The 25,030-nt window shown below is 41.0% G+C and overlaps 1 protein-coding gene across 9 annotated transcripts in view; it reads left to right on the forward strand.

The window, feature by feature from the left end:
- Positions 1-25,030, forward strand: part of Dnaaf11 (dynein axonemal assembly factor 11) — an 86,562-nt gene that overhangs the window by 8,757 nt on the left and 52,775 nt on the right. For 8 of the 9 annotated variants that reach the window (XR_015441375.1, XM_021251919.2, XM_013069600.3 and 5 more), the window contains exons 2-4: positions 3,672-3,839; positions 7,919-7,996; positions 22,392-22,564. Coding sequence is in view for 8 of the 9 variants with exons in the window: in XM_021251919.2 (XP_021107578.1) it covers positions 3,672-3,839; positions 7,919-7,996; positions 22,392-22,564 (419 nt within the window). In the remaining variant the exon portion in view is untranslated. Of the gene's footprint in view, positions 1-3,671; positions 3,840-7,918; positions 7,997-12,125; positions 12,327-22,391; positions 22,565-25,030 lie in introns of those variants that run through there. The other variant, XM_087187701.1, reaches the window with a different exon arrangement.

Genomic DNA, 25,030 nt, shown 5'->3' on the forward strand with positions numbered 1-25,030 from the left:
CCAGGAAATACAAAGAAATTTCTCTATGATTTCATACTTGTAGACCTCTGGGGTCTACAGTTTTGTGGCAATGTCCAATTCAAGGAATGACTCTGCTCTCACACACAAGGGAGGTGATCCGAGCTCTGATCCATGCTGGATAATCCCAGCAAGCTGGCAGAAGGAGTAGGGCTTGGTGCTGGTTCTGCAACTTTCAAATCTATAGAAATTCAGGTTAAACCTGGCCTGTGGTCATGGGGGTGGGACCTGAGTCATTTAGCTTGTAGCCCTGTGGGTGTCTCTTGTCAGCCTGACCATGGCTCCTTAATCATAGACACCTCCTGTGGTTGTCCCTCGCTCAGTCACAGTGGGAGTTTAACACTGGGTCCCTGAAATAAGGCCAACCCATGGCTGCTCTGGGTCCCAGGTTCAGTTGGCCCTTTCCTACAAAGGCATCTGACCAGGAACCTTCTCCAGACATGGCAGATGCTTGGGCTGGAGTCACTCACTGGCTGTTGTGGTGCACAGCATCCAGTGCTCCATTTTACTGGTGCATTTCTCCCTGAAGGCCTCTGGGGTTGCCCACTTTCACTATGTCTCTAGATTTGAACTTCCTTTCTCTTACCATAAGCCAGAAGCCAGGGAGAAATTATAGATTGTCCCTTCCTTTTACTGTGTTGTGGTCTGCCTCTTTAATTTCTCTGTGGGGTCCGGTTGTCCCTTCAGATCCTTCCTGGGTCCCAGGGATCCACCTCCTTCCTTCCTTTCTTCCCCAAGTTGTTATTTTCCAGGGTCTGGATTCCGATCTTGAGGAGGCTGGTTTATTGCTGCTTACCACTCTGCCATCTTCCTAGAAGTTGATAGATATCTTTAGTGGTCCCAAGAGCCAGGTGGGCTGTGCTGATGCTCAGGTGGCTACAGAAGGCCAGAGACTAAGTGTTGCTTAGGATGCTACCACAGTTTCCCTGAACACATTCTACTTAACCACGGATGGCAGTTCTGGTGGGGTTCAAGTTAGGTAGGTTACATTTTCAACATGGGTACCAAACTAAACCTCAACCAGGATCTGGGGCAAGGATATAAGCAACAGTCTGTGTGTCAAGTTATAAATCAAACTGCTGAATAAGATGCAGCTTCTTCCCTTGATAAGTGTATCTTCACAGTAGCCCAAGGGCTACATATAACATACATTTCTCAGATTCCTAGACATTCTGTGCCCCAGCATGGTGGCTTGGGGAGAGCTGGTCCTCTGGCCTACTGTTACTTCCTTTCCTGCCACTGACTATAACCTGGCCTCCCATTCTCATTAAGGGGGATACCCCAGATTATTTATCCAGGTGATCTACATCCCTGGCAAACAGCTGTTCTTTGGACACGCTGGGTGTGGGGATGTGTACCTGATGGCATAGTCTGTCTTGGGGGATGAACCTGGAGAAGTGGCCATTGAAGAGCTTGGGGACTGACTTGGGGCCCCTTGGGCAGCAAACCCCATTAGAAGGGATAGCATAGTTGCTAAATGGGCACATCCTCCTGGCCCCATGGACTCCGGGTCTAATGGCAGCAAGGCCTCTCATGTATACTTACCTGCACCATGAGTTGTGAAGTCTGAGTCACAGACACATTGTTAGCCATTGAGGGTCTAACTGACAGTGGTAACTCCCACATTTCATTAAGATAGCTCAGATAATATCCATCATGCCATCTCACCCCTGTAACCCATCTGCATCTTTGCTAAGAGAATGTATTGTAGATAAATTACACAGAGACAACTCCTTTTAGTTTACAGAACAGCTTTGTCTATACTTAAATTGGTTGTGCCCATTTATTATTAGTGGATTGGTGATATCAGAACAAACCACTTGGGGGGGGTAGTTTCTTTCATACTTGGTCTTCAGGGAGTGTTTGTTTGTTTTCTTTTCCTTGAACAGATCAGTCTGTGTGAGCTGCCCTACAAATTAGTAGTGACATTCCAGGGGCAGACAGCAGGGTGCAGATGCAGTAGGGATCACAGCACCGGGGCTGGTGCAGCTGCCTTTTAACCTCCTTTAAGCCTCTTTGACCTGCCTTCCACAACCAGAAGGTCCCTCAGGTCCCATCCCCATGATGTGTTTGCAGCATCTCTGCCTGTCAGCTGAGCCAAAGCTTAGAGCCAAAAGAACATTACTCATATATGGTATTTTAATTTCTGGGCCTCTACATTCCCTGTATTTCTTCTAAAGAACTGTCATTACAAGCAACCCAATCTTCCACAACTAGAAGTAACACAGAGCTCACAAGTAACTAACTGCTCACAAATGATCGAGTTCATACATGTTTTACATTGAGAAAAAGGCAGGCTACATTTTTAAGGATGCAGCATAGACCGCAGCAGCCAGAGGTGCTGTGAAGAGCTTGTCTCAACCAGATGAATGTGCACATTCAGGAAGCCTGAGAAACCTCAAGAGGCTCCCTTTGCGCATGTGTGAGGTGGTATAGCATAGTAGCTAAGAGCACATGGTCTGGTGCTGGACTATGGTTTTAAAACTTGGCTCTAGCACTTAACTGCCAAGACCCAGAGAAGTAATTGAAGCTCTGTGCTTCAGTCCCTCACCAGAGAAATGCAAATAGTAGCTCTAAATATTTGTACTTTGATACATATAAAGCATTTACAGTAGTACCTGGCATCTTCAAAATGACAATGTCTTTATTATCTGGTGGAGTGGACATGCAATATTTCCACATTCTCCCTGAATTGTGTGGATTTAAATATGTCAGCAACTTTCTAATAGCACTGAAAAGTACAAGATTTTTCCATTGTCACTGCCCCTCTGATTTCAGTGCCTTTTATTTTTATTAGCACATGTTTGCAGGGCATAATGAGAACACTCACCTCTAGGGGTTGGTCCATGTACATAACACATCTTAATGCCTTTAACATCCCCTTCTGCTTCCTTCCCTCCCCTCCCTCCATCTCTTGGTCCTGTTTTCATTTGCAGAAGGTCTATCATTTTGCAAAGTTGGCTCACGATTTTGTTCCTGGGTCCAACAGTGGACCAGGGTATTGTCTCCCATCTCCTGAGTCTGAGCAGCCCAGTGCACACCATTCTTGTTAGGGGTGGGAACTTTCATCTCTGCTCCTAATGGGAGCAGCTTTTTAATTTTTCTTGAAAACTGAACAAGGATCGGTCGCTTTATAAAATTAAGACCTAGGGCATTCCTTTCTTTTCTTAAGCTATAGTTAGTAAATGTTGGTTAAATGTGTTTGAGAATGGACTTTCTTCACTGAATAATGGGAGAGGTTTTCATATTTCTGTCCTCTGTCAGCCAGACTGTACCTCCCAGTAGAAGTTAATCTGTCTCGGATCAGATAGTGGATCTCATCCACTTTGACATGGTACCACCATAAGTGTCCGCACCAACATTCTTATCTCCATTAGCTGTCAGTGTCTGCAGACAGCAAAATGTGTGCACCTTTGCATGCAAAGATAAGACTTAAGAGGTCATCCTGCCTCTTTCTTCCCTTTGACTCATATCATGGCATCACAAAAACTGCAAAAAGAGGTAGCGTTTTTCCTATGTCTTTCCTTTTGAAAATCATTTGGACTTGGAGTATTGATATTTAGCTGCAAATAAAATCCAACACATTAATAACATAAAAACCAGATGATGAACAGTGGGGATAGAAATGTAACATGCAGCAAATTTTCTTTCAGTCACAGAAGATCTTATTAGGCGGAATGCTGAACACAATGACTGTGTAATTTTTTCCCTGGAGGAACTTTCCTTGCATCAGCAAGAAATAGAAAGACTAGAACATATTGACAAATGGTGCCGGGATTTAAAAATTCTCTATCTTCAAAATAACCTTATTGGAAAAATTGGTAAGTGTTGATACTTTGTTTTTATGGTTTTATCAACATTTGGCATAGGAGAACTTTGCAAAATGCAGTGTTAACGGGAAACAATAACTGAGGAAAAATGACATGGGAAAAACAGACATAGCCATCTCTCAGCAGTTAGAACGGGAACATTTCCCCGAACCTTTCCATGAGTAGTCAGTCTTGCACTAGAAAATCTGCATCAAGATGTTGGGAGATTAGTTAGATGCAAGGAACACATTAGCTGACCTGTTTTTTGAAAGTTTCACAGGGAGGAGGATGTAATTCATGCATTTGATTTTACATCACTGCAAAACTAGAAGGATTCTGTGGCTATTAACAACTCGTCAGGCCACCATGGACTGTAACTGTTAGTTCTGCCAGATTTTTTGCATGCAAGGCATTGTGGTCAGAGTTGGGTACTGAGGAGGTTCCAGTTTAGAAGGCAAATGAGAGTTAAATGCAGGAGTCAGGCAAAGGAAGATCAAAATACTAAATTATAAGTGATAAAGCTCTGAGAAATGTGGGTTAGATTTGGAGCCAAGTGGGCTTGCTATTGCTGCCTTTATAATAAACCTATCTATGTATCTCGCGAGTGAGTTATAACACCCACAAGTTTCCCCATCCAGACAGACCCTTGTTTATGGTAGGAAAGGGCTTAAACCATGTGCTCTTTGCTAAAAGAAAGATCCCAGGATCCAGAGATAGGACTGAGCATGCCCAGTTTCTTTTCCAAGTTTACCCATCGGATAAATTGGTCTTCCCCACTTTTAGACCCATGCCCCCCATAATAATGAAATAAGAGGCACAGGGAAGAGAGCCCTGCAGAGTCATTTCAATGGAAGTCCTACCATGTGTGAACACAGGTGAATACTGCTGATGCTTGGAAAAGCAACAGTAGAGTTAATGGTACTATGAAAGCAAGCATGGGCTCTGACATCAGGGAGACCTGGCTGTGAACTCTGCCACTTATAAGCTGTGTGAAGTTAGACAAGTCAGTTAACTTGTCCGGGTCTTAGTTTTATCATCTACAAAATAAGGCTGATAATATACCATTCAGAACTGGTGGAAGGGGTGCCCTGGATTTAGCTCAGTGATTCTGCCACCTGCCTCACAAGTGCAAAGTCCTCAGTTTGATCCCAGTACCCCCACCCCCTCCCCCAAAAAAAGAATTGGTGGAAGGGTCACATGAAATGATGTGCTTTGCATTGCACTTGCCATGAATAAGTATACATTAGATTAAAGCGGAGTGCTGTTGCTGTTATTAATGTTCTCATTATCCCAGAGTGCCCCAGGCCACCAAAAGGGAGGAGTGAATGGAGTTGGAGGAGAAGGGCTAGAGTCAGCTGTGGAGGCAGAGCGCCTGTGTGCTCTGGCCCTGGAGCCCCGAGGCCAGCCTTGAGGGTTGTAGTTAACTTTCTGTGGTGACCTTGGGTGCAAAATCAGGGGACATTTTTGGTTGTCACAGGTGAGTGTTTGTTGGGGTGGGTGCTACCGGTATCCAGTGGGTGGAGGCCAGAAATACTGCTAACCATCTAGAGTACGAGACAGACAGCTCCCCACAAGAAAGAATCATTGGGCCCCAAATGTCAGTACTGCTGAGACTGACAAGCCCTGGTGGTATGCTTCCTGGCTCTAGGGTTGTAACAAGCCTAGATTTGCATCATTTCTTTTGAAGATTTAATAAAACACTCTATATTTCTTCAGATAATTATTTTCAGCATCTTTCAGTTTACCAGAAATTAGAAACTCCAGCACATTGTTCAATTAAAAAGGCTGTCACAGAAAAGCACCAGCCTTTATGCACGGGGCATTGAAAAACAGTCCTAATTGTACAAATCTAAAAGAGTTCCCCAAATTTTAATCTCCGCAGCTGGGTCCATCACAATTACTAATTAGTAGCATAGTATTTCAGGCTTTTTCAGAGCTGGGAGGAAGCTTGAATTTTTGCTTCCAAAGTATTCTTAAATTAAACACTCTTTTAAATCCTAATAATGGGATTTTGCAGTGCTCTGCCACCCATAAGTAGTTAGGCATTTATTTAGCAAGTAAAACTAGTTCTCTAGGATTCAGACGCTGTCCTCCCATGGAGGTAGAAGCTTGCAAGACAAATGCCTTTTCCAGTGCTCTGGCTCCCTGGGAGGTGCAGATGGGCTGCAGAGGAAGGCTCAGCTCAGCGCTGATGCAAGTGTGAGCCCAGGACCATCTGGGGTCCGGTACAGCAGGGAGTTGCTGGGTGGGGGTGGGCTGCTCATGCCCCCTTGCAGTGTCTTCCCTGTGGGTCTCACAAAGCTGGGGGCTGCAGAATTCTTCCACCCAAGAAAGTATTTGGGCCCCTACAAGTGGGTTGTCCTGCTTGTGTCAGCAGGTGACAACCGCTTCCAGAAAAGTTTAGCTACAGCACTCAGATCCCTCTCTGTTGCCCCAGAGGACCTGGGAATTTTTACTTAATGAGTCTTTCCCCCTCCTCCTAACCAGTTTGGCCCTTTGCTTCTTTAGTTGATTGAGGCAATTCTTTCTGAAAAACATCTTATTTCTACCAGATGACTCTTACCATTTAGAGGGCTATACATATAACAAAGGCGGGGAAAGGGAATTCTATTTGGAACAGATTTTTCTTGGGGGCTGGCAATTTTAACACTGATAATTCTGAATATTTTCAGGCAGGATGCAGACCAGACATTCTGTCTATCATAATTCTTGGCACAAAGAAACCTCCAAATCTGTTGACTACTGAATGCTCAGATGTTGCCAAAGAACCTTTTGTAAACATTAGTATTACTTAAATAATTTAATTGTTGAAACTTTATCCCAAAAACCCTCATTTTAAGAATTCAGTAGACTGAGGCCTTGAGGGCTAAACTGTTACTGTCCAGTCTATGGGAACAAATAGATGTTTTCTAAATTTTAGATGAGCTATTAATGGAAATAGGGTGATGGTCCTTTTATTGTGCTTGGTATTTATAATATCCTCGAGAAGTGGACAGGGGAGGCATTATTTAAGTAAGGCTGCCCCAAAGACACATTCCTTAGGAGGAACGTTATCTTTCATGTCATCCACCAAAGGACTGTTCTTTTAAGGTACACGAATACTGTCACCATTCAGTGCCAAGTTCCAGAGTCAAATTTCCTGGCTCTGACACTTAGCCTTGGGCTAAGCAGACTTCCTGTGCCTTAGCACTGTATTCTCATTTGCAAAAAGGAGACAACAATAGAGTTTACTTCACGAGGTTATTATGAGGGTAAAATAATAGGTGTGAAATGCTTAGAACATTATGTGGCATACAATAAGCAATCAACGATGTTAACCATATCTTATTTTTAGCTGTTTGGAAAAAGCCCCTCTTCCCGGTGATTCTCTGACTGACTTGGTTATGCTTGTTGTTTTTCCTGTGTGAACATTCAAATTCCTCAAAAATGAGAATCCTTTATCAGGTTGATTTTGGTTCTAAGCAAAAGAAACCCAACTCTATGTGGCTTAACAGTAAGGAGGGCTACGATTTCACCCAACTCCAAGTGTAGAGCTGCAGCAGACTCCAGAGCTGAATGATGCCAGTGTGGGCTTTATCCTACAGTCGGTTCCCCGTGGTGAGTGCCGGTAGAGAGAAGACTTCTATCCTTAAAATCCAGAAGGAAAAAGAGATAGGATGTCCCCAAGTGTAGAGTGTAGATCTTTCCTTCATTTTAGGAACTTGGTGCACATGCTGGCCTGGGGCATGGGGGACTTGGTGCACATGCCCGGCCTGGCCTGTAGCTTGTGGCTGTCAGGCGACTTCCAGAAGCTGTTTGGCTTAGGCTTAGGTTCCAGAGCCTTCACCAGCAAGAGAGATTGGCTGTGCAGGCACTGGGCCCGCCTGGTTAACCTGCCCACCCTCCACCCCCTGAGTTGGCATTGAATTGACTTGAGCAAATCTGGGTTCCATTCAGAAAAATGGAGGAAGAAATGGAGGCTGCATGAGAAATCGTGTTTCAGGTACAGGTAAAGACTTGAAAAAGCAACAAGATCTCTTTATCCCTTTCATAATAGATTATATTAAAATGTCTTTATCTTGAAGGTTAATGACAATATTTGTGTATTTCAGAAAATGTTAGCAAACTCAAGAAACTTGAATACTTGAATTTAGCTCTAAACAACATTGAAAAAATTGAAAATTTGGAAGGTAAGAATTTTCTTCATTGATTTTACTTTGAATTACATCAAAATTTAAATTAGCTTTAAATAGTATATCACAAACAATAAGCAAACCTTTATCTAAATCTTATATTAATTTTTATGAAAATTCAAACAATACCATGATGTGTAAATTCAATAGTGGAAGTCACCTTCGACTCTTCCTAACCTCGTCTCTTTACTAAAAGTAGTGACGGTTACACTTGCGCATATATGGGATAGTTTTGTTTCATTTTGCTTTCTATCAATGGGACTATACTATAAGCATTGTTTAGAAAATGAATTTCTTCCTTGAAATTTCCTTAATAACTAGGAGGGGGTGGCTGGCTATGGAATAGAATTGCTGTGGATAACTTTTCTAACCATTTGTTTGCAGATGGACATTTGGGAGGGTTCCAGCATTTTGCTATAAGCCTGGTTGTGATGCATGTGTTCAGTTTTTTCTAAGGTTTTATTTAGAAATGGGATTCCTAGCTTTAAATATGTGTATGTTGAAACATACTGCCAAATTCTTCTCCTGAAAAAGGAATTTCAATTTATGTACCAATTTATGCTTGCACCTGGCGGTCCATGTCAGTGCCCATTTCTCTACAACCTCACTAACACTTTCTATAAAATATCTTTTAAAGATAAGAATACAGTGTTATCTAATGATTGCTTTATTTTGCAGTTTACTTATTATTACTGAGCTTGTGTATAAAATTTCAGATGTTTGCTGGGTGTGGTGGTGCATACCTGTAATCCCAGCACTCAGGAGGCTGAGGCAGGAGGACTGCCATCAGTTTGGGCTACATAGTGAGTTCAAGGAAGCCTGAACTATATAGCGAGACCCTGTCTCAAAAGATTTTTTTTAATTTAAAAAATAAAAATTCAGATGTTTATTGACTGTTTGCATTTCTCTAATGTGAATTAGAAGATGTTTCATGTCTTTTTGCCACTTCTCTATTGATATTTTCCTTTTTAATATGTTTCCACCTTCCAGACATTACTCCATTGTCAAATAACATTGATCAACTAACTTTTCATTCATTGCAGTTATGATGCTGATGTGCAGAAGTGTCACATTTTAATATTCTCAGTTATCAATCATTTAATGTTATGGTTTCTGAGTAAAACATCTTGTATATTAGGATCTAATTTTTTTGAGATAGGGTCTCGCTATGTAGTTTAGGCTGGCCTTGAACTCACTGTGTAGTCCAGGTTGGCCTCAAACTCATGGCAATCTTCCTGCCTCAGCCTCCCAAGTGCTGGGATCACAGGCATGTGCCACCATGCCCGGCCTTAAGATCTAATTTTAATGATTTTATTCTTTACACTTAGTATTTCTAATATATCTTCAATTTATCATGTAAAAATGAATCAAAATATACCCTTTCCCTCAATATGTCTCATAATTGAAATATCTGGACATTTAAAAAATTAAAATGTGGTTCATAGACCATAAAACTCACCATTTTAAATACTCAGTTCAGTGGTCTTTAGTATGTGCCTCAATGACCACCATACATTTTAGAACGTTTTCATCATCTCAATGAAACCCTACATTCATTAACATTCATTTCCCACTCCCACCTAATCCTCAACAACTCTGAATGACTTTCTCCATAGATTTTCCCACTCTGAGCGCATAGTATAAATGGAATCACACAATATGTAGTCTTGTGAGCCCAATGTTTTCAGAGTTCCTGCATGTCGTTGCCTGTTTCAGATCTTCAGTTCTGGTCACGGATACATACTACATTCTGTAGTATGGACACAGCACATTAGGCTGCCCCTTCATTAGTTGGTAGAAATTTGGGTCGCTTTCAATTTTGGCTATTATGAGTAAAGCTTCTATGAATATTCATGTACAAGTTTCTGCATGACCATTTGTTTTCTATTAGTTTGGTGTACCTATGAATAAAATTATAATTGCTAGTGCATAGTAATTGTACAAAATAAAGGGTTGCAGTGTGACATTACCATACTCGCATATGGTGTATTTTGGTGGTGTTCACTCTCTGTTCTACCCGCTTACCTGCCACCTCCCCTTGCTCTTTTTTCCCTTCTCAAGTAGTACCGCTTTTACTTTCATCTCCCCACCAAGCACAGATTTCACAACTGAGAGAAAACACACAATATTTGTGTTTCTGAGTCTGACTTCTTTTGTTTAATACAATGGTCCCCAATTTCATCCACTTTCCTGCAGATGACATGATATCATTCTACTTTACGACTAATATCCCAGTGTGTGTGTGTTTGGATGACAGTTTCTTTAATCCTAACATTTTTGTCCATCCTAGAGGTTGCCCCCAATGTACTTAAAGAGAATGTATATTTTACTTGGGTGAAATCTCCTGAAGATTCTTTAGGCCTACTTCTTTGTTTGTTTGTTCTTCCTTTTCAAGTATTGTTCTTCTCTTTTCTTTCTTGGCTGATATGCTGTCTAGTTGTTTTATCCATTGTTGAAAGCTAGTTACCAAGCTCTCTAAGAATGTCGAATTTTTTATTTCTCCCTCCAACTCTGTCATGTTTTATTTCCTGTATTTTGGTTTTCTACTATTAGGTGCAGATATATTTATAAGTGTTTAATCTTCTTAATGAATTGATCATTTAAATATTTTTCTTAAAGTCTGTTTTGTCTGGTACTAGTATAGCCACTCTAGCTTTTTTATGGTTTCTATTGGCTTGGTATAACCTTTTCTATCCTTTAACATTCCACCCATTTGCTTCTTTGATTCTTAAATGTGTCTCTTTAAAATGCATATATATGGATCATATTTTTATTTTTAATCCATCTTGTCAATCTTTGTCTTTTAACAAGAGTTTTATTCATTTATATTTAATATAACTAGTGATGAGGTTGAATTTTGCTCTTTGTTTTCTGTATATTCTATTTTATTCCTGTTTCTGTTTTAATGGCTTTATTTTTTGTTATTTTCTTGTATACTATTTTAGCTCCATTTCTTTCTTTGACTGTATTTTTTGGGTTATTTTCTTAGTGATACTCTTGGAATTACAATTACTATCTTATTTTTAATGATGTAGTTCAAATAAATATCAATTGAATTTCAATAGTATACAAAACATTGTTTCTATACAGATGTTTCTCTCTCCTTTATGCTACTTTTGTTAAAATTTATATCTTTATATATATATTGGCCCCATCAGCATAGATTTATAATTACTTCTTAGTGTATTCATTGTTAGAATAAGTTAGGAGAAAAACAGATACAAAGAAAAAGACACTTATAGTGCCTTTTATATTTACCTATGTACTTACCTTTTTTTTTTTTTAATTTGGTACCAGGGATTGAACTCAGGACCTTATATGCTTGCAAGGCAGGCACGGCACCACTAAGATGAATCCCTGGCCCTATAATTTTATATTTTTGTTCTGTTTTTGACTTTTTTTTTTTGTACTGGGGATTGAACTCAGGACCTTGCGCTTGCGAGGCAGGCCACAGAACCACTGAGCTAACTCCCCAGTCCCTGTGCTTATGTTTTGAGGGTCCTCAGGTTTTTTTTCCCCCCTTAATATTTAAATTGAGAATGTAGTGTCAATGGGGGAGATAATTTTAATTGCACAAGGGGTCATGCACAGTTTTGTGTCAATAAGTCCAACTCTTTCCTACTTCATCTTTGGTTAGCCTTGCTACACCAATAGCCTAACACTTTCTTCTACCTCCGCAAACTTCAGGACTTGGTTGATCTTGACCTTATCAAATTCCAAACATAAAACATTCAGATTTCTCATTGCTTGTTTGGTAGGTGTCCTGTTAGGTCACTTACCTTCACATTCTTTTGAAACTGTTAGTCTACAATGCTGATTGGCCTGTCCATTTTTTCCATAGTTCTACACAGTTATGTCTAGAGGATGTGTATTTGACTGAGTGCCTTGAGTGAGACTGGTCATCAACTTTCTAGCTCACTCCCCAAAGTTCATTGTCCCAGTGGCTCTGGTTCAGAGGTTCTTTCATACTTTTATCTTGTGGCTCTTCCAGAGTTTGGAAATTACAGCAGCTTGGTTAGATGTGATTCAACCTTGCTTTTTGAGTTGAGCAACAGAAATGTCTCCAGCTGGTTGAAATCCATGTCTACAACTGCAAGAGATGTGAGAATCTCCCTCATTTTCACAGGAGATGGTGGATCTCTTTAGGTGGCACTTTGGAATAGAGTCGGCTTTGCAGCACCTCCTTCATGATGCCATGTGCTTGTGCAGTGTTGCGGTCCAAGGTGTTCAGCAGCCCACCCGTGACCTCGTAACACTCAAACTCGCCTTCCCTGGCTGTGAAGCCCCATCCCCAACAGCTGAGCGAAGTCTGTTCTTGTTTTGTCATGTAAGTTTCAGTGACTCTGGTGTCTTCAGCCTGAAGGACGCTCTGTAGCACTTCCTCTAAGGTAGATCTGCCAGTGACAAACAAAACACTCATCGTTTTATTTACCTAGAGATGTTTTCTTTTCTCTTCATTTTTGATGGTTTTCCCAAACACAGAATTCACTCTTCTTTCCTTCATCTGTCTTTCTATCTATCTTCTGATAACTTTCTCTTCTCTGTTTTCTTTGATCTCCTAGAATTTCTTTCAGTAAGATCTTGGTTGTACTAGGCTGAGCTTCCATGCCTCTTAATTTGTGTTTCTTATTTATCTTGTTATTCTACAGGCTATTTTGCCAGATTTAAATTCCAAAATAATTATTCTGCCAGTTAAATTTGGCCGGGTTGAGAGACTCAGGGGAAGATGATTGGATTAGTAGGGCACTGGCCTCATCAATCGACTGATGAGTTTTGAGCTGTAGGGGCTTTGAGGATGGGGGCCTAGGTAGAGGAAGTGAGTTATGGGTGTGTGACCTTGGGGCTACACCTGCTCCTGGGCCTCTCCTCTCTGACTCTTCCCCTGCCCTTCTTTTCCTGGATGCCATGAGTTGAGCGGCTTTCTCCCACTATCCCCTTCTGGCATGATGTTTCTGCCTTGGAACCAGCTGACCGTGGGCTGAAATCATGAGCCCAAAAAACCCCTCTCCTTCTTTAAGTTGCAGATATCAGCTATTTTGACCCAGCACAGGAAGCTGACTGGTACAGCTATTTTACATTAATGACTACTCTTTGTATAATTCAGTTCAATTACAATTGGCTTTTTATGTTGGCTGCCATTTTCATTCTCCTCAACTCACTCCTGACCTGTGCTTTCGGCTTTTCTGTGGGGTCAGTTGTTATTTCATAGATGACATAGCTTCTGAAATCTTTTTCAAGTTACTTGTTAGAACTCTTTGGCCTCAGTTTTCTTCAGTTCCCCTCATTCTGTCTTTGTCTATGCTTTCCTGTTTCAAGTGCAGCCTTCATTTTCGTGCTGTTTCTCTCTAGGGGGCTAGCACTCCATGTCTGATGGCCTCATACAGGACCCGGGCCCTCTGTGGCCAGGTGGTTTACTCTTGCTATGAGGGCCATTTCCCTAGCCAGCTGGCCTCTGTCCTGCCTGGCCAGGCTGTGTGAGTGGCTGAAGCTGCTGACTGGCAGCTTCCTTCAGCGTGTAGGCCTGGAGCAGAGGCAGGGGAGCTCTACCCACCTGCTCCCATCTGGCCTTAGCTGCAGTGGGAGGGCTTCGCGAAGGCCATGCTGGGTTTTAGTCTGTTCACCTCCTAGTGTACCAATAGATATTTCAGTGAATATCAAGTCTGTGCATCAACAAAAGTATAAGTATGTTTTAAATTTTTACCCTCAAAACTTAGAAAATTGCTATTGTCAGAGCTCCAAGCCCAGCATCACTGCTGAATCTGATGATTCTTTCCCTTACTCTATTGTCATTTTCCAGCTTTAGAAATGCGGTCATCAAGCTTTCCAAGCATTTCCCTATGTCTGCGTTATCTTGTGGACAAGTGGGATAGCGTTTACTCTATTTCAGTCTAAGATATCAGAGAAATTTGTGTTAGCAAAGTGTCTTCCAGGACAGGAGGTACTGGGTTTTGCGGTATGTTTTGTTCGTCCCCCACTAGAGGGCAGCATCGGCACTATGGTCTTTTTGGAGCTGTGCGAGCCGCAGGCTGAAGTCTCCCTCCCTGCTACCTGGGCAGGTCTGGCTGTCTTCCTGGGGCGCTCTGCCTTCCAACTCTAAATGCAGGACAGGGCACGGCGCTTTGAGTGCTTATTTGATAGGGAGCAGAGGGGAGAGTGCATCTTCTCCGCTGGTAAATAAATTCTTGCTCAATCCGAAGGGTAGGCAGAGCAAGGGGAGGAGGGTGGAGACACACACCCAGCCCCTCTGCTGGAGTAAATCTCAGTACGAGTTTTAAAGTAAGTTGTTTTTTTCTCCTTTTTTTCCTGGATGGCAAAGAACAACTTGTCTCATTTCCCTTTTCTGTTTTCCCTGTTGAGGATTCACATAGGTAAAGTGACTTCCACTCCTCCTCGTCTCTGTCTCTACTCTAAACTGGACAGAGAGGCGGGATGCTACAGTGTGAGCCGCCCAGCCCCACCAGGGCAGCCGCCCTGTCTGTGCCCTGCGTCCCTGGGTGGGACCTTGCAGGACAGGAAGTGGACTGGGACTTCCGCAAGGAAGGTGGGAGAGTCCGTCTCAAGAGGAGGGGCTCCCTCTTGGCTCACGTGCAGGGTAACTCAGAAGAGAGTTGAAACTCGTCACTTTGAAAAATATAATGAACATTTGAAGTGTCCTGGGTCCTTCGTTTATACAATTGCAGCAATAATCCAAAAATATATAAATTTTTCACCTAGTTGGAGTCTTTCAAATGTCAGCTTTTTCTTATATGAAAGAATGTCATTAAAATGTTTTCCAGAACCTTCCATAGCAAACAGAATTCCATGTAACCTGTATCTTACAATAGATTGTCCCAAATCTATCTTCCACATTTATAAAATCCATCTGCCATTTCTGTCAATTTACAGCAAACGTTCAGGCAGAGATACAGACTTATGTTCATGTATATAGTTTTATGTCCATTCTTCCCATGGTGAGTTCACATTTTTTTAACTTAATGATGCATTATCGATTATATTGATTTTTTTTTTTTTTTTTTTTTTTTTTGGTGCCGGGGATTGAACTCGGGTCCTTGAGCTTGCGCAGCAGGTGGCGAAACCACTGAGCTACGTCCCCGGCAGATTATATTGATGTTTTAAGTAATTTCCTATTGTTTACTGCTGAAAATGTTTTCTAATTATGTTTGTTATTATGAATAGAACTGTCTTGAACAGCTTGGTACAAATCATCTCTGCTTCCAGCAGAGGCACTTCATTTAGGTATTCATCTTTTCAAAAATAAAAGTGTTTTTATTTTTAATTGTTTAATAAAAATGGTACCTATTTATGGGGTGCCATGTTATGGTTTTATACATGTCTACGTCATATAAGATTCAAATGGAAGTCCACCTATGTATCTCTTCAAACAACGATCATTTCTTTATGATAAAAATATTCAAAATCCTTTCTTCTATTCTAAAAAAGAATAGAGTATTGTCATTGTCTACAGTCACCAAAACTTTTTCCCATCTTACTATAGCTTAGGACCTATTATTTGACCTTACTCCATCACTCTGTCCATCCTCTGCTATGTACTATTTCACTCTCAGCTTCTATGAAAGCAACATTTTTAGATTCCATATGTGAGTACAATCATATGTTTCTCCATGCCTAGCTTATTGCACTAGTTCTATCCATGTTGTTGCAAATGGCAGAATTTTGTTCCTTCTATGGCTGAATAATATTCCATTTTTTATATGTACCACATTTTCATTGTCCATTCATCTGTTAATGGACAATTAGGTTGAATCCATTCTTGGATGTGAATAGTTCTATTGTAAACAGGAGTGGAGATATCTCAACATACCCATTTCACATCCTTTGGGTGTATACCCAGGAGTGGGATTGCTGGGTCATATGTAGTTCCACTTTATATTTTGAGAAACTTCCATACAGCTTCAACAGTGGCTGTAATGATTTATATTACTACCAACAGTGTGCACGAGTTTGCTTTTCTCTTCATCCTCATTAACACTTATTATCTTTTGTCTTTTTAAATAAAATCCATTCTAAGTGGTGTGGTGTTAGACCTCATTGTGGTTTTGCTTGCATTTCTGTGATGATCAGTGGTGTAGCGTGTTCTTCATGTTCCTATTGGCCATCTGTCTGTCTTCATTTGAAAAGTGTTCATTTAGATCTATTATCTACTTTTAATTGGATTATTATTTTGGGGTTTCGCTAATGAGTTCCTTGAATTCCTTATTTATTCTGGCTGTTAATGCCTAGTCAGATGTTTGCAAATGTTTTCTCATATTCTTTAGGTTGCCCTTCTATTCTGTTGATTGTTTTCTTTGCTGGATAATATTTTTGCCATAGCAAAACAATAGATAAAGTCAAAGTGCTATATTTATGTTGAAAAATAGTAGCCCTTTGTCAATGCCCTCCTACTTCCAGGTCCTGCTCCTTAGAGGTGACCATTCTCAATTCCGTGTTTCTTCTGCTACGTGTATCTAAATAGTGTGTGGGTACCATGCTTATCCCCATATTTCCAAGCAGTGCACATATAGTATAGTATGCCTGTTTGTTTACATTCCACTTTTTGACATCACCTATTGATGTCCCCATAGGGAAGGTGGAGATCTTATTCTCTCACACCATCCTCAAGATTCTCAATTCTCTCCCTTCCACCCTCCTGTTATTTTTATGTAACATAACAAGATATCAACATGAGATATGGGATGTGGACTCTTAGGCGACTCCATTGGTCTTTGATTTAGCACTGTGTTGGGAGGGGAGACTGCTTACACTTCCCCGCTAATCTCTGCCCTTTCTTAGCCACTCTCGTCCACTCTCCTTTTTCCAGCCTGGTTTGATCCTCTCCACCACTGCAAATTCCAGACAAGTCCTGCCTGGCCACCCTTCTATTGGGTGGGGGCAACTGTTTTTACTTACAGACCCAAGTTTGTGCTTCACAAAAGTTTTAGTTGGAGACCATTAAAGTACTGATGGTAGTGGTGATGGTGACACTTGTAATAAATAACCAATACAGGCAAAGAGATCCTCAGGTGTCCTAGTTTAGAGAGGCTTTCCAGATGGGCAGATCTGAGTTCAAATCCCAACTCCTCCATTTTGGAGCTATGTGAACATTGGTAACTTCTTAGCTCACTTTCTTTCGAGTTCCAGTTATTTATTACAGTGACCCCCCCCCACACACACACACAAAGTCCCCTTTCAAGTCTAGTGCCTTAAGACACTTCCCATCCTGATTTGTGTATCAGAGTTCAGGGGCGCACAGCTGGTAGCCCTTCTTGGAGCCCAGCATCACTGGAGCAGCAGCTGTTGAAGGATTTGCTTCCAGCAAATTGCCTGGCCATCTCTTTCCACAGACACAGGTTTCATTCTCCTGCTCTGCCTCGCGGTTCCCCAGGTGGCTCAGGCCCTCGTGGCATGATGAACCAGAGGTACTGAGACATTTCATGTGGCTCTGACCTGTTCCAGAGTCATTGTCCGGGGGTCAAACCTCCCAAGGTGAACCTTGCAGTTCCTCTAGCAGAAGCTGTGGGTAATCTTTGGACCCAGCGTCGGAAGCCCCAGAACTCTGCTTTGCCGGAGTCTATCGGGCAGATGAATCACTGTGGCCAGCCCAGGTACAGGGGCCACAAGACACACAGACAGGCTCTCCTCAGGGATGGTGATGGTGGGGTCCTCTCGATGGCAGCCTCAGGAACCAGGCACCCATGCCTAGTGATCCAGCCTTAATCTCATCGGGGACCACAGCCAGGATATCTCTCCCCTAGGCGTGGTGTTATAGTTAAATAAAATGCTGCTTATGGCGGGTAGCACTGAATCAGTACATTAGCCATATGGTTAAAAGGAGTATTATATGTATAGGAAACATATTTATGATAGCTGAGAAACAGTACTTATATTTTCTTAGTGTTCTATCAGTTTCATGTATTTTTTCTTTTATTTATTTATCAGAAAAATATCAAATATAATCATCTTGCAATTTTTTTTAAAAGCAGAATGTTTACTCTTCATTCTACCGTTACTGTTACCTTTTTACAATGTTTATTTTTTCCTGTCTTTTCTTTTACATTGTAATTATAGCATACGAGCAATGTTGTCATCTTGTTTCCACTTTCAACATATCAGAAGCGATATATGTGCACCCACGTTTATAGTGGCACAGTTCGTAATAGCTAAAGCTTGGAAACAGCCCAAGTGCCCATCAACTGGAAACTGGATAAAGACGATATGGTTTTTTTTCATAAAATGGAGTACTACTCAGTCATAAAGAATGAAATACTAGAGACATTTATAGCTAAATGGATGCATATTGAGGCCATACTCTTAAGTGAAATAAATAGGACACACGTGTAAATACTGAAGTTTCTCTAGTGTGAGAAACTGAAAGTGTACATAAGGATTAAAATGTTTAAAACAAATAATTGATAATTTGAAATAGGAAGAAAAGGTCCAAGGGGTAGGGGAAGTGGGAGGGGAAGGGGAAAGGAAAGAGGGGAAAGGAAAAATTATGAGAAAAGGAAAAAATGGAAACAAAGTCTATGTAAATAGGGAAGGGCGCACAGAGAATGGGGAAAAAATAAGAACCAAGATACATCATGTACAGGTCCAAGCACCCAATGATAAATGTAAAGGTATTGTATACCTAAAATGTACCAATAAAAGAATTTAAGCAAAAAAATAAAGCTTTCCTCATGCTGTGATATAGTTTTCATAACTGTCAATTTTAATGTTCTTATAATATTGCATAACCATTTCTCTAAATTGGATATGTAGGTCTCTTCTCTTTCAGTGTGTGGTAATTTGTGATTATCCTCACCATAACTTAATGTACAAGTGTAGTAGGCACCTGGAGGCCCTGAAATTTTGACCTAGATTCAGCATCGTCAGTTCCATTCGTTTCCTCAACTTCTCCATTATCTCTGAAGTTGTAGTGCCTCTAACTTTCACCTGAGTCAATAATCTCCCTGATCTTCTCCAGTTACACATGTATCCTCTTTGTCGTTTGCCTTCATTCTTTCTTTTCTCTCTCCCTCCCTCATTCTATCTCCTCCTTTCCTCTCCAAGTATTTGCTAATTCTCTATCTTCTATGTCAAGGAGTCTTTTTATATGTACTAAATGAAGTAATATACAAGACAGTTTCCCAGTCTCCATAAACAAATGCTGTACAGAAAATTTTAAAAGGGTAGTGTGTGTTAGAGAGTGTCTGTCATAAAAAGAACCAAAGGAAAGGCAGTGTCTACCATGTTTTTCTACTCCAAAGCTACTACATTTCACTAATTAATGAGTAGTTTGTGGGAAGATACTTTGACATTATGTGAGTATCTTATCCCTCTTTATACTTTCATACATTACTTTTAACATTCATTAATGACATAATTCCATCATTCTTTCTATGTGTATTAGATGATATTCTACTTTAAGGAATAACTTTACTCTGTCTTTCAGTTGTTCATTCCTTCATTCATTTTTCCTTATAGCATCATGGACTGTTGGACGCTTGTTTCAATCAGTGGATTATGCTACTACTGTTATTTAGCTTGATGATCAAATTGCTCCACATTTGGCCAGGAGAGCCCTTTCAAACAGACTGCTGTGTTTTGATATGTTCTTATCATTCTCTGAGTAGTTCCTTGTTTTGTGGCATGTCAAGATGTTTTGGTGTTATCTTTTATTTTCCTTTTTTTCCATTTTCTCCTTCTTCCTCGTTTCCCATATTCTCAGTATAGTTAGATGTATGTGTAGATTTAGGAGATTATTTCCATATTCCATGCAAAAGTAGTAAGAACCTAAAGTGGAGTGTGACTAACAGGATTATTAGTGGCCAGGAGGTATGTGAGAAGAATGTCAGAGGGAGATCAGTAGGGCATGGCTGAGGATGTGAAGGGCTGGAGAGAGCAACTTGGGTTAAGTTGGCTTCACTTTTGGTGTCAGACTTATATCTGACACCAAGACAGTGGTGGCATTAGTAGAATTTAGATATAAAGTAGACAGAGAAGCTGTGTTGAGGATTGGAGACTAAAGAAAATGTGATGGATTTTGTTTGGGATGTATTGAATGTGATATGTCTTGCAGGTATTTGGAAATAGGAGTGTAATATTCAGTTGGAAGATCAGATAGTTACGTGAGAGTCATCAAAATCTGTGGTTACAAAATCCAGTGAGAGGAGTGTTGTCACCAAGAAGATAGTGAGCAAATATTGGGTCAAGAATAAAATTCTGGGCTTTGTTGCCATTAGAGGGTTTGAGAAGTCTGTACAGGAGACCAGGAGAATTGGACTGCATTATAAGGAGATGGGAGTATCAGTGTCACCAAGACAGCTGAAAGTTTTAAGAGAGATACATGGTCAGTCATGCCATAAGCAGCAGATTGTTCCAGTGGTGTTATGGGTTGAAGAAGGTCGCTTAGACTGGCCAATACAAAGGTCCTTTGTCACCTTTAAAGGGATCAGTCTTGCAGAACTTTGGGATAGTGGAAGCCAGGAATATAGAGTTCAGCAAAGGAGGGCATTGGGAAAGAATGACTATCAATTTAGTGTGCCTTGCAATGTACATACTGCCTACTTCTGGGTTCTGCCTCGCTTCTTGATGCCTTTCCACATTCATTTTCCTTCTCTGTTTCCCCTTGTCTTAGATAAGCTTGAGGTCAGACACTCTGAATTCCTTTTTATCTCTTTATCCTGAAGAACTGACACTAACTTGTATGTAGCAGGTACCCGTAACTCCTGCGTGAATGGAAAGATGATGGATGGATGGAGAGTGAGGACTCATGTCTGGAAACAGAATGGTAGATCTGACTTATTTGGAGGAGGCTGACTTGGGATCTGAATAGGCAGGAAAAACCATGGAATTCTCAACAAGTGGAGTCAGGTACAAGAGTTAAGAAAGAGTAAGAGGGAGGGAAATATCTTAACTAAGTGAGTTTCAATGAAAACAACCTTACCAAAGGTTACATGGTTACAGAGCTATGAACCAATCTAAATCAAGTTCACATTAGCTATCAGGAACCAAAGTTTACTCCAAGTTAAATAACCTCAAAACAGTGCCAGAAAAGCTTCATGTAGTCAGGAAGCCCAGAAAAGGAAGTAGGAGTGTGCAGCAGTTTGAAGGATTTAATGCACTATCTGTGGCACTGTCTGCTGCGAATGACTATAGATATTGAATGATGCAAAATCTGCCATGTCTGTCCCACAACCATGAGTCAGTCTCAGGGAAAGTCAGCCTTGTACTCAACCAGGCCCACATAGGCTGCTACATAAACCAGGTCAACTCACTCTTCCTTGTCCACAATAAAAGCTGCAAGCTCTCTGCTCATGAGAACACTGGTTCCCTCTTTCCCTGTCAGCACACTGTCTACACAGCCATAGGGTAACCAGAAGAGCCCTCTTCGGGAACTGTGTCATAACTAGTGTTCACTGAAGCATTCTGGGTCACGGGGCGCTATTCTAAACTTTTTACATGAATCATCTTATATCACCTGTACAACTCCTACCAATAATAATACCAGTGACATTGTAATTCAGTAGATGAGTAGGCTAAGGCTGATAACTTGTCCAAGGTCATACCAGCAAGGATGAGACAGAGGTAGGATTTAAACTCATATCTGTCTAATTCCATATCTGGACTCCTGACCACCAAGTTCCCATGGAATATGAGCGAAGGGAGTTAATTCAAATTGAAATTGAATTTGACTCGGGTGTCAGTCACATTTGGCTGTCTGTGTAATGAAGGTGAAAGTGCAGGGGTCAAACACACTCCAAAACTCTGCTCCACAGGCTGACCCTTTTCCTGTTGTTCCTCTGAGGACCAAGACCCCTTGCAGCTACCTCTGTCGATACCTTCAGTTCAGCTGTTGGTGGCCCTGGAGTCACTCTCTCTGCTCTGTGTGACTTTGTGTGAGGGAGTTGTGTTTGGTTTGTTTGTTTGTTTTTTATCAACGGCTTTAGAAATGCTTTTTGGGGGGGAACACTTCCCACCATCACCTTCCACGGTAAAACATGTCCTGACCATCTGGTAAAAGTCCCAGGAGCACAGCTTCCAGGTGCCATCCTAGAATTGTGCCCTCTCTGGAACCAGCTGAGACTTGGCTTTCCAGTGGTGTATGCCAGGTGGTGACCAAATTTGAATGCTCACCAGCCTAGGCCTCACAAATGTGAGAGCCAGGGAATTGACTTCTACTGGCTGGAAGGACCAAGGAGTGAAAATAAGGGAAGATACAGATAGAGAAACACTATAAGTCTAAGCCTTTGAGTCAGTGTTTCTGAAAAAGCACTTATTGGTTTAATTATTCAGATTAAAATTTTGGCAATTAATCAGATTTAAAATTTTACAACTCTTGATTATCTGCTGTTACATACATTTTATTACCACCGTGATTCTCCACTCTCTTCCTCTTTCCTTTCCCCGACAGGATGTGAAGTGCTGACAAAACTTGACTTGACTGTGAATTTCATTGGAGAGCTGAGCAGTGTTAAAAGCCTGACACACAACATCCATCTGAAGGAGCTCTTTCTCATGGGTAACCCATGCGCTGACTTTGATGGCTACAGGCAGTTTGTGGTGGCCACACTTCAGCAGTTAAAGGTGAGCTCCTCCTAAGGGTGCAAAAAGAAAACCAGAAAATAAAGACGAGTAGGAACAATAATCCCTGATTTATGCACTGCACTGTTAGGAAATGTGACTAATTCTAACTTGTGAACTTGTTTTTTTGTGGTGCTGGGGTATAGTAGAGGAACTCTCACATGCTAGACAGGTGCTTTACCTCCGTGCTACACCTGGAGCCCTGGTTTTGTTTGTGTTTGTGTTTTATTTCTAAGACTCACCTTGGTGAGGAAGTTGTGGTTAAAACTGATTGAAGAACTAAAACCTATATATCATAATGTCACGATATGTTAATGTATCCTCACAATAGCTCCTGAATCTCTTAATTTTAGAACTTGGGAATAAAAAGATATCTAGGTAAAGTATACAACTGAGAATATCAAAGCAGTTGTGTTCATTTTCATGTAATTCCAAAGGTTCTCACCTTGCATATGGCTCCACACTTCTGCAAAGACAACGTGTGGTTGTTTCTTAGACTTCTGTGTCCTCTGTAGTTGAGAGATTTCTGACTGCTAGGCCAATGGAATACTTTTTTCTAATGTAAAATTTCTTAGATGAAGAGAATGAGTGATTCAATTGTGAATGAACAATCATTTCTCTCAAACATACTCCAGACTGATAATCATTGCATAGTGGATTCCTAGAAATTGAATGGTTAAGAGCCAGAGTATCATGGGAATGGATCTTGTAGTGTTATGCTGAGAGCCATGATCTTGGAATGCTTAAGGGGCTGAAAAGCCACAAAGTCACCACAGTGGAGCCCATGTCAGTGATCCAGTGTTCAGGCTGAAAGTGTGCAAGCATCATCCGGGTGGTAGAAATGGGCTGGGTAGTGCCAGCCGCTTTGTGCACAGCACCCTTGCTCTTCTCAGGGCCATACAGGAGACACTAGAGGGTATCAGAGATGAGGAAGTTGGGGCTCAGAGATTGATGCTTTCTGTCCACACTGGCACATCTGGCAAGTGGAACAGGTGGGATTTGAACCTGTGCATGTGTGTGACTCTATGCCTCCACCCTACAACCAAACTTGCTGCTTCTCTCTGTTTTAATATACAGCCATTGGATTAAGTCTTTCCTTTCAGAAATAGTGCACTAAAATGGTAGTTATAATAGATAGCAACTTTCTTTCAAAAAACAGTATTCACAAGTATGTTTATTAATATTTAAAATGGGTTGATAAAGTTGGGCATGGTAGTGTATACCCATAATTTTAGCAGTCTAGGAGGCTAAAGAAGAGAACCTTAAACTTTAGCTCAGGCTGGGCAATTTAGCAATTTAGGGAGATCCTGTCTCAAAAATAAAAAGGACTGGGAGTAGAGCTCAGTGTGAAGGCTCTGGGTTCAATCTCAAATACTGCAAAAAAAATAGATTGATAAACTTTAGAATCTTAATTACCATTTCATTGAAAGCTTGCAGTCTACTTGAAAGGAATTGTGTTAATAGACACATTATTTTCCTAGGGCTGTTGTAACAAATTACCACAAACTGAATGGCTTAAACAACAACAATTTGGATCTCTTAGTTTTATACCCCAAATGTTCAAGATCAAGGTGTCAACAGAGTTGTCTCCCTCTAAGGGATGTGAGGGGGAATCTGCTCCTGGACTCTCTCTTGGCTTCTGGTATTTGTTGGCTGTCTTCATCATCCTTGGACTTGTAGATTCATCACTTTCATGTCTGCCTTTATTTTCACACAGTGTTCTTCTTGGGTCTCTGTCCTTCTTTTTTTAAATTTTTATTTATTTTATTTTATTTTTTTAAACTTGTATACCAATATTTTTTTTCTTTTTGGTACCAGGGATTGAACTCGGGTCCTTGCGCTTTCAAGGCAGGCAGTAGAACCACTGAGATAAATCCCTGGCCCAGGTCTCTGTCCTTCTACAAAACATTCTTTCAGTAAAGACACCAGTCAAATTAGATTAGGGACCCACCCTACTCCAGTATGATTTTATCTTGATGAATTACACTTATAATATATCTATTTTCAAGTAAAGCCACATTTTGAGATCCTGGGGGTTATAACTTCAATTACTTTTTTGGGGGGAGATCCTTTTCAACCCCTAACAACAGAGTAGTGATTGGTTTTAGATATCCATGGAAAAGATTTGTGAGGAGATTCAGTTCTTTTCACATATTCTTTTTCCAGTACCTAGCCTCTGCAGGTTAGTAAGTAGGCATTGTGGTGTACTGCATAGAAGATGTGTTAGCAGACAGACAGGGTCTGATTCATGTTCCCACTACTTATGGATCACATACTTCACTCTACTCAGTTATAACTGGATACTATTCTTAACAGTTTTGTGAGGGCTTGAATAAATCTTAGTTCTTTTCCTCTTTATTGCAGTACATGCACAATTATCAGTAAGTGTAGACACTCCTCCTCTGTTTTTTCAGGAAACCTGAGTGAAGAACCATCAAGAAATACTAAAATGCTCACCTTAAGGCTTCA

Source organism: Heterocephalus glaber, unplaced genomic scaffold, assembly GCF_053883595.1.
Source record: "Heterocephalus glaber isolate CG9 unplaced genomic scaffold, H.glaber_assembly_v1.0 deba00000281, whole genome shotgun sequence".
Classification (NCBI taxonomy): domain Eukaryota; kingdom Metazoa; phylum Chordata; class Mammalia; order Rodentia; family Bathyergidae; genus Heterocephalus; species Heterocephalus glaber.